General features: G+C 42.6%; 1 protein-coding gene across 1 annotated transcript; it reads right to left on the bottom strand.

Annotated features, from left to right (window-relative positions):
• Window positions 1–1,764: 1,764 nt before the first annotated feature.
• Window positions 1,765–7,814, bottom strand: cdhr5a (cadherin-related family member 5a). The gene is made up of 14 exons (XM_042061700.1): window positions 7,674–7,814; window positions 7,053–7,228; window positions 6,607–6,669; window positions 6,424–6,513; window positions 6,201–6,287; window positions 6,009–6,113; window positions 5,746–5,931; window positions 5,546–5,636; window positions 5,362–5,459; window positions 4,955–5,161; window positions 4,667–4,780; window positions 4,469–4,535; window positions 3,934–4,091; window positions 1,765–3,520 (listed from the first exon to the last, which is right to left on the bottom strand). Exons 1-14 carry the CDS (start codon window positions 7,765–7,767, stop codon window positions 2,915–2,917), a joined length of 2,142 nt encoding a protein of 713 aa, XP_041917634.1. The 5' UTR covers window positions 7,768–7,814; the 3' UTR covers window positions 1,765–2,914.
• Window positions 7,815–9,097: the final 1,283 nt, after the last annotated feature.

Below are 9,097 nucleotides of genomic sequence, written 5' to 3'. Positions count from 1 at the left end.
CAGATATCACATATAGGTATCCCTTCATTTTTTGTACATTTTCGCACATTCTAACATAAGGGAGCGGCAGGGGGGGGGGTGGGGCAATTCGTCGCAGGGCCCAGCACTGACAGGGGGTTACCAGAGAGCCCACCCCCAATAATATCTTTTTTTTTTTATACACTCTTTTGATCCTGTGAGGGAAATTTAGTCTCTGCATTTATCCCAATCCATGATTTAGTGAAACACACTCAGCACACAGTGAACACACAGTGAGGTGAAGCACACACTAATCCCGGCGCAGTGAGCTGCCTGCTACAACAGCGGCGCTTGGGGAGCAGTGAGGGGTTAGGTGTCTTGCTCAAGGGCACTTCAGCCGTTCCCACTGGTCGGGGCTCGAACTGGCAACCCTCCGGTTACAAGTCCAGAGTGCTAACCAGTGGGCCACAGCTGCCCAACCAGTGTCACTATACATTATCTAAGGGATAATGTATAGAACGCCGGTCATTATTGGGAAAATAAGTCCCGACAGGACGAACCGGACCCCGGCGAGCCAGCAGAAGGGTCCTGCTTCGCCCTGAAGGGACTTATTTTCCAATAATGACCGGCGTTCTAAAACAGGCCTGAAGAAAAGCATTATATGCGCTTAGGAAAACTTAAACCAGAACGTTTTCAGACCCTTTCAAGTTACACAGGTGTGGAGTGTTTTGAAAATTCATAATAAATAAAAAGACCTTATATAGACAGATATGTGCCTTTTCTAATAATGTTCAATGAATTCATTTAGGCACAGGTGAATCTGGTGAGGGTCTGAATACTTATGTAAATGGGATATTTCAGTATTTTATTTTTTATTTTTTACTTTTTTAGAAACACCTGTTGTGTTGATTATTGGAGCAAAACAAATCCATTTTAAGATGAGTCTGAAACATAACAAAATGTGGGAAACTTCAAAGGGTCTCAAAACTTTCCGGTTCCACTGTATATCTAAAACAACAAACACGCAGCATTTGGATGGATGCCTTTGAACCGTTTCACAGAGCAGATCCACAGGGCATTGCCTGTGATATGGGGTCCATCCCTCATGGAGTTTTCCACTAAAACTCATCAGAGCAAATTTGCTCATCAGTAATTGTTCACATGCAGGTAATTGTCAAGCTGCCATTTTATCAGTTGTGAGGTAACAAAAACAACACAGTCCCTGTGAGGACAATGAAAAATGATTTCTATTTAATCTCATCGGACTAGTACAAGAAGATGCAGAGAAATGAGTGGAGACAGCAGTGTCTGAGTGGTGACAGCAGAGAAATGAGTGGAGTCTGAGTGGTGACAGCAGACCTCAGAAGGATACAGCAAGGACATTTGATCAGAGCTTTGACAAAGTTAGCAATTTCTCTACTTTCTCCCAAAGACTTCTGATCATTTTTTAATATGAAGAATCTTGGCCAAGACATGTTTTAATCATTTGTGCATTGATTCATGCACATAAGCTTGACATTTCAAACAGTGATGATTCATGACTCTTTCAAGCTCAGTAATGAAATCTACTTTAACAGGGTATTTTTACAGTGCAGGAACACCCAAATGAAGTAAGATTTGGCTATCTTTGGTGTATGTTTTGGCACTATAATGGGCAAATGCAACCAATCACCACACTCCCTATAGAGTGCTTACATTTCATTATAATAAAAAGTTACTGCGAAACAAAATATGTTCCTGATTTCAAAATAATTTATTAAGTTATTCTTTCTGTAACATTCCTTAAGAACAAAATACAAACACACAATACACACAAAACCAATGCTTAATATGTGCTTAGTAAGGTTATCAAGTTGAAGTATCAAAATATGTCCATAAAACTGAGATGACTTGGTAGATGCATTAGAGTAGTATGTGTCAAATACATTCCAAAATGGCAAATCAATTAACAATGCTTTGAAACATAACACAAATATGTCCTATATAGGAAATCAAATCCATTCAGGCCATTCTTAAACTTTTGTTCACATATTAACTTGTTTGGTGTGGAATTCATACTCTGGTAATGGCACAACTCCTTACCATGTCCACTAAACTCCCTTCCTAAGCGGTCTCTCAGCTCTGAATGGTGAGAAGAAAAGTATCAGCTTACAGCTAAAGATGACCTAAACACCAAACCAAACCATCAATAAATGATTACAATAAATAAACACATTATTAAATAGTAAAGTGGAACATATTGGCTGAAAAACACTGTCACTGTACCTAACCCTAAAACACTTTTACATAGAATGGTCAAAAAGTGCACAAAAATACATTGCCAATTAAGTGCCATATCAATTACAAATAAACTGTACACATATAAGTTACCTTTACCTTTCAGATCATCTCCCATCTTTTGCTTTCATGGACTGGTTTCCTGCACATGGATTAAATTTAGGCCTAGACTAAAAGAGAACTTCAATGAAAATCTTCATTGAAAATAAGTGTTAGTCTAGGATTAGGCTTAATCCATGCACTAGAGCCCGGCCCCATATGTTTTGGTCTTTTGCATGTCTTGCATGTTTCTGGCCTCACTTTGCTCTGTCATACCTGGCTGAAAATGCTGAATTAAGAAGCCACGTAAACCTCCCACAGTAGAGACAAGACAAGAGTATCACATGCTTGCCCATGGGGAATGAGCAGGCCTTCATTCCCACTTTTCTTGGACCATGATTAGCTGAAAAAAGACCTGATCAATCTAACCTGAACCGTTTGAAGAGTTATCTGATGCATTCAACCAGTTTTGGAAAAGCAGAAAGAGACTTGCAACATTGGACAGAGAGTTCCCTAGAAGCCAAAGTGGGAATCGTTACCAACCTACTGTGAGAGGAGAGCATCTGTTTCTGTGTGTCTCCTGTAAACTTTTTCCCATTTGGGTCATATTTTAACTGGAGTGTCTGTAAATTAGCATCCACTACTGGTCAGGTTTGTCTCCATTCTCGTCCTCCTTGTTATCAGAAGCAGAGGTCCCTGGGCCTCCCAGATCTTGCGTGATCATAGCAGTGAGGTCTCCAAGCTCCATCTCGCTCCCCACAGGTGCAGCGGAGTTCACCGAGTCTGCGTCCAGGTCCCCCGCGTCCTCCTCAGGCTTGAGGCCTATGTTGTCCGGGATGATCTCCACCTGGATCTCAGAGGTGTCGGCGCTCTCCTTGAACCAGACGCTCTTGTGCCGCTCGTCCCTCTTCTTCTCCTTGGTGAGGATGGACCTCACCTGCTCCGCTCCCTGCCCTGCAGCTGGCCGGGCCTTGGCTTGAGCAGGGGGGCCGCTGTTGTGGACGTGGTTGGCCTGGACGCGATGGCCACAGGAGCTGCATGGTGGTTTCTGCCGCTCGCGGATCATTGCTCGGGCCCGGGCAGTCTTTATGGAGTCCGGCCTGCGGTCTGGGCCCACGTGTCTCCTGGGGGGAAGCCCTCTATTGGCGTCTCCTCCCCCTTCGTTCATGAAGCCGTCATTGGTGAACTGCATGCTGTCTCGGGGTCGCCTTCTGGGCTGGGTGAGCTTGAGGCATGGATCTAGGCACTGCACATATGGAACAGATTTTTTTGTTTGCATCACTGTGAACACAGTGTTACTGATAAAACATTTGATAGCCTGTAGTCCAGGCAAAATAACTCATTTTGGAGCCAAAAATAGAACTAATTGTAAAATAATCTTTTGCAGCTTAGATAATTTCTATGAGGTGTCCAGAATGAGGTGTCCTAAGAAATCTAGTTTAGGAAATATGTTAAATTCTGTCGTAAAACTACTTTGTCTAGTGGCCCAGTGCCCTAGTGGGAGACCATATTCCCTTTCTCAGTGATTTTACATTTTTATCTTGAATCATTGCAGACTTCAATCTCTTTAATCAGATGGCTGTCTAAAGGGTTCTGCCTGTTAAAGTGGGTGATTATTCTAGAACTTCACTCACAGAGTTGGGATGAGAAGATGCTGACCTCTGATAACTTGAGCGCATTGGCGTTCCCTTTTCTCAGGCGCGAGATGAGGAATCCGATGACGATAAGGCTCATCACCAGCAGCGCCGCCATGACGAAGCCCAGCAACGCCATGTCTCCTGCCCTGTAGCCTTCAGACGGTGACTGGACACCCGGCACTTCAGCAGACAACCAACAAGACAAAAATGTCAGTACCATCAAAATTAGAGCTTTGCGTTTCTGAGAGTTATTGAGTGTGTGAGTGTGTTCTGACAGAGATGAAGCCCTTATGTTGACCTTGTTTTCTTTTTGAAAAGTGGTCAGATTAATCTCACCATGTATGGGGGGGTGCTGTGGCACAATAGGCTACAGCGCCCATACCATGTACGGGTCCAAGTGCCCACGGGAACCCAGGTTCGAATCCGACCTGCGGTCATATCCCGATCCTACCCCATCTCTCTCTCCCACTCACTTCCTCTCTATCTTCACTGCCCTGTCGGAATAAAGGCAAAAAGCCCAAAATATATACTTAAAAAAATATACAAAAAAATCTCACCAGGTATGACTTGTACAGACAGAGCAGCTGTCCCTGACTCCCCGGTAGAGATGTCCACCGCACGGATCTGAGAAACGCCAAACAGATGGGCAGATAAATAAATCAGAGTATCAGAGGACGGAAGTTTTTGGCAGATTGTTTCACAATGTTTTTGGATTTTTCATTGTTTTTGTTATGCATGTCAGACTCCTCACTTGCCTGCAGAGCAAAGGAGTCTGTTTTCACTGCCTTCTTCAAAAGAACAAAACCATCTGTGGTCACGTTGACATAGCTGCTGTACTGGACCTCATATCGTATGTCAGGATTCATACCCTCAAACAGACAGAGTCAACATCAATCAACAGAAACACAAAAACACAAAAAGTGTATAGTTTTGCTTTGATTTCTGTATGACATTTGTTGTGTAACCAACACATTCACAGCACAACAATGGGCAAAAGTTTGGGGGGGGGAGCGGTATTACAACTGATATCTACTTATGCTTACAGTTGCGAAATCCTCATCGCGTGCTCTAACTCTAAAGGGTCTGTTGGATGCCCTGTCCCTCATCACCATGTTCTCTGGCCCGGAGGTAGTGTAGACGAAGGCCTCAAACCGCTCCTTCTCAAACCTCGGCGGATTCCGACTCTTCTTCATCACCTCAATGGTGACGGAGGTGATGGCAAACTGATCCCTATTGGTCACTTGTGAGGCCTGTGCATTAACGACATATAACGCCACAGCATTATCAAACCAGCACTGTCCATTGGCTCTCTGTCAGCATCACCAGCCAATGGTGCTTTCAAGTGGTTAGTTATTTTAATGACAGTGGACTGTCCTGAAGTAATGAAGCGGTTTGAATATCAATTTTATAATGCCTGACAATGATTTGACAGCTAAAGCAAAGAATTTACCAGAACTGTCAAGGTAATTGGGCCAGTGATGTCAGCAGCCTTCAGCATTGTTATGTTTCCAGTGTTCTCATCAATTTGAAATATGCTGTCCTCATTTCCTGTCGGGAAAAGTAAGACACTTATCATTGCAGTAGCCATCAAGTGGACAGGCTTTATGGCAGGTTTAGTTATTTATTTTTTTTACCTTTTAGAATTTTGTAACTGATCTGCTCATTTCTGTTTTTATCTCCATCTTTCGCATATATTGGTCCTGGTTGCAACGGTAAAGGACCTTCCTTGGAAAAAAGGAACCAATTATACCACTACCTCTTAAACCTACTGCTATTCCCAGTCACAATGAAAGTGAATGTATGGCTTAAATGTATAATTAATGTAAAGACGTACTTGTTTTTCAGTTAAGTTTACTCTGCCCTTGTATCCTGAGCTATAACAGAGCTTTGCGATGCCGATTGTTGCCTTAGTGCATGGTTGGAACCATGGCGGGCGGTTGTCAATGTCCCGCACATTGACTGAGATGGTGGTTGTGGCTGTGAAAGACGGTTCACCAGGTTCTGTAGGAATGGGTGTGTCCTGTTTCGGTGAGAAACAAATTAATTGACAGTAAATATAATTTGCCATACTACACATGAAGATTGCAATGCACGTACCTGGACGTATAAAATCAGTGTCATCTTCTGGATGACATCATATTCAACGATCTTTTGCACCAAGATCTTTGGGTAGTTCTCTGTTTGCAGTCTGAAATATTTGCTCTGTAAAATACATGTATTACCTTGTTAATCTGTGATACCAGTAGCACTAACATACTGTGACTAAGACCAGATAATCATTATGTTTACCGTGGATGGATCCAAAGTGTAATACAGTAGATCTGAATCAAGATCTGAAGCTTCAATAAGTCCAATACTGGAATTTATTGGCATCAACTGTGAGAGAGTTATGAAAGTCACACGGGTGAAGGTTTAGTAGTTATTTATTCGCTATAATATTTGTTCATAAAAGCAGATACATATTTTGACTACACACAGCGCTACAGTGATTAAGACAATTTCACATACTCACCTCATCAATCTCTAAAACATATTCATCCTTGGCAAAGGTTGGAGGATTATCGTTGATGTTTTCTACTTGTACAATAAGAGGTAGGGTAACCTGTTGAAGGAAAGAAATGCCATAATAATACTGGTTATTAGCATGTCGTCCTGCGTCTGTTACAATATGTGTCTGGGAATGAACTAAACTTACTGCTTTGAAGCCAGTTTTGTTGCATTTGATCCTGACTGTAAGTGCATCTTCACTAAGCAGAGCCTGAAAGAGTTGTGGAACACAGTTGTGGAAACATACGCCTATCTCACATGGAAACCCAACCCAAACTCCTAAATCATACATTTTACATTTTATAGTTTAATAACAATATATTTTATTGACATGGGCATCAAACGATAAGACTGTGGAGTGGAGAGCTGTACATGACTTCACACAGGCTTTTACACATTCAAAAAGAATATATAACCAACAAAGTTAGACAAACCATAAAAGATAAACCTTGAGTTATTTTCTATTGGTTACTCATATCCAATATTTTGTAAGCTTACATTTTCCTTTAGCACAATTTGCCCCCTGTATAACCACAGTAGCAACAACATAAACAACGACACCATCAAACATGGTTAAAAGTAAATCAGTTCTACCTCAAAATCTAATCCTTTCTTGGCCATAAGGTCTGTCCCTCGCAGTTCAAAAGCTTCCTCTGGGTTTTCCATGAGTGTCAGCGTGATATCCCGCTCCGTGGTGTTGACCGTGGCAATGAAAGTGTCGACTGTGCTGTTCTCTCTGATGGACACAGGCTCTGGGGGGACCGTGCACACTAGGGCAATAAAGAACACAGCAAAGTTTACGTAGTGGGTGAAAATAGTCATCAACAGTAATCTTCATTTCATCAGCCCTGAAAAAGTTTAAATTCATAGGCCTCAGAGTTTTTTTTTCCCTAACATTGAGCAGATGTATGTCATGGCAATATCTGATACATGTCATGGCAATATCTGTTATATGTCTAACATAATTTTTTTAAGTGTTTCTAATTTCCAGAAAGTTTGGAATCCCATTATGACATAATCTTAAGATACGTATTAAGACATGGAGCTTAGCATCAATACAATGCCTCTACGTATATATATTAAACATACAATATCATTCATGTGTGTTGCGCTGACCACACCACACTGCATGCACAGTGGGGGGAGGAAAAGGACAGATCACAAAAGCTCAGCTACATGTCAACAACAAGAAGTGTTGGTCAAAGCTGTACTTACGTTTTTGCGACTGGCTAAGTTTGTGAAGGCAGACTGTTAGGAGGCAGCAGAGGAGGCCATTTAGCGATTTGCCGTAATATTTGTGCTGTTCCATGTCCCCAATAATCTGATCCACACAAATGAAAGTATGGAGGACAGGGGAGGCCGTGGTACCAGCTGGTACTTCTCCACATAAAGCACTGACTGTGTTCCCTCATGAGTGGGAGTTGATTCCAGTCGCAATGTTTGTGACTTCATCTTACGGTCATATATTGCCTAAAGAGCTTGCCAGCAGTGGACAGCTCTGCTCCCTCCTACTAAAATACTTGCATCTGTTTTTGAGGGGTCATTCTGCATTAGTGCCCATGTTCCACTTACAAAGGAACTTTGGGAGGAATGTGCCCACTTCGGCTGCATCATTTGAAGGATTTCTTGTGGGTTTGCTGTGTAAAAATGTCTTCCTCTGATAAAGCTTGAAATGTCACAACTGCAGGAAGCTGTTTTCATATCCTACTGGTTTCAAATTATACTGCTTCTGCAGCCCTACAGAGAGGCCCTCTGAATTATTGTAATATCTTTATTTTCCTCAAACTGAGGGGGAGGGGTTGTATAATACACCATGTGCAAATGAACCCCTGTCCAGATACCTGGCTTGTCTTTTTCCACCTGTGGACATTGATTGTTGGCTTGTGTTTGCAGGTCACTTCATGCGTGTAAAAACTGTACACATTTCCAGGTATAAGCGAAAGTGGTTTCTTTGTTCAAATCAGCCCAGATCGTTTCCAGCCCATCTGCTAGTGGGCTCCCTGGGACCGTTGGGATGGTTATGAAAGAATTAGTCATAGAATAAATATCCCACAAGCCCACTTGTTTGATTTGTTGTTTTATTAATATCTCTCCCTGGTCCCTATGTGATGATGTCATCTCACAACAATGGACAACTCATTCCCACAGGTGATACAGGTGTCTGTATTACAAATGAGAAACATTGAGATTGTATATTTGGCTGTAATGCCGAGATTAACTATTATATGCTGTAATGATCTATTGCTGATTTATGAGACATTAAGACCACATGCTGGCGTGTTGAAAACTAAGTATAAGTATATACTCTTTTGATCCCGTGACGGAAAGTTAGTGTGTCAAGCCAAGATTCATCTGTGCTGAGGAGAACACGGAAATACTTTTGCCCATGGGTACCTGGAGAGTCAGCCTTTTGCCCATGGGTACCTGGAGAGTCAGCCTTTTGCCCATGGGTAACTGGAGAGTCAGCCTTCAGCTAACACGCCTGTTTGGCCTGGTGGATCTTCTTCCCCACAGGTGTGTGTCCACAGGCCAGTTTGCACAGAGACACAGAATCCTTTGTTATCCCAGCATGCCTGTGGCCGGGCCGGTGCCGGGCCGGTGCCTCCCAATCTTCTTCCGTGCCTCTCTGTCCATCAGGA

This window comes from Alosa sapidissima, chromosome 14, assembly GCF_018492685.1.
Source record: "Alosa sapidissima isolate fAloSap1 chromosome 14, fAloSap1.pri, whole genome shotgun sequence".
NCBI classification, from domain to species: Eukaryota; Metazoa; Chordata; class Actinopteri; order Clupeiformes; family Clupeidae; genus Alosa; species Alosa sapidissima.
Note: the sequence above shows the minus strand (reverse complement) of the source record. Positions and strands in the feature narration are given on the sequence as shown.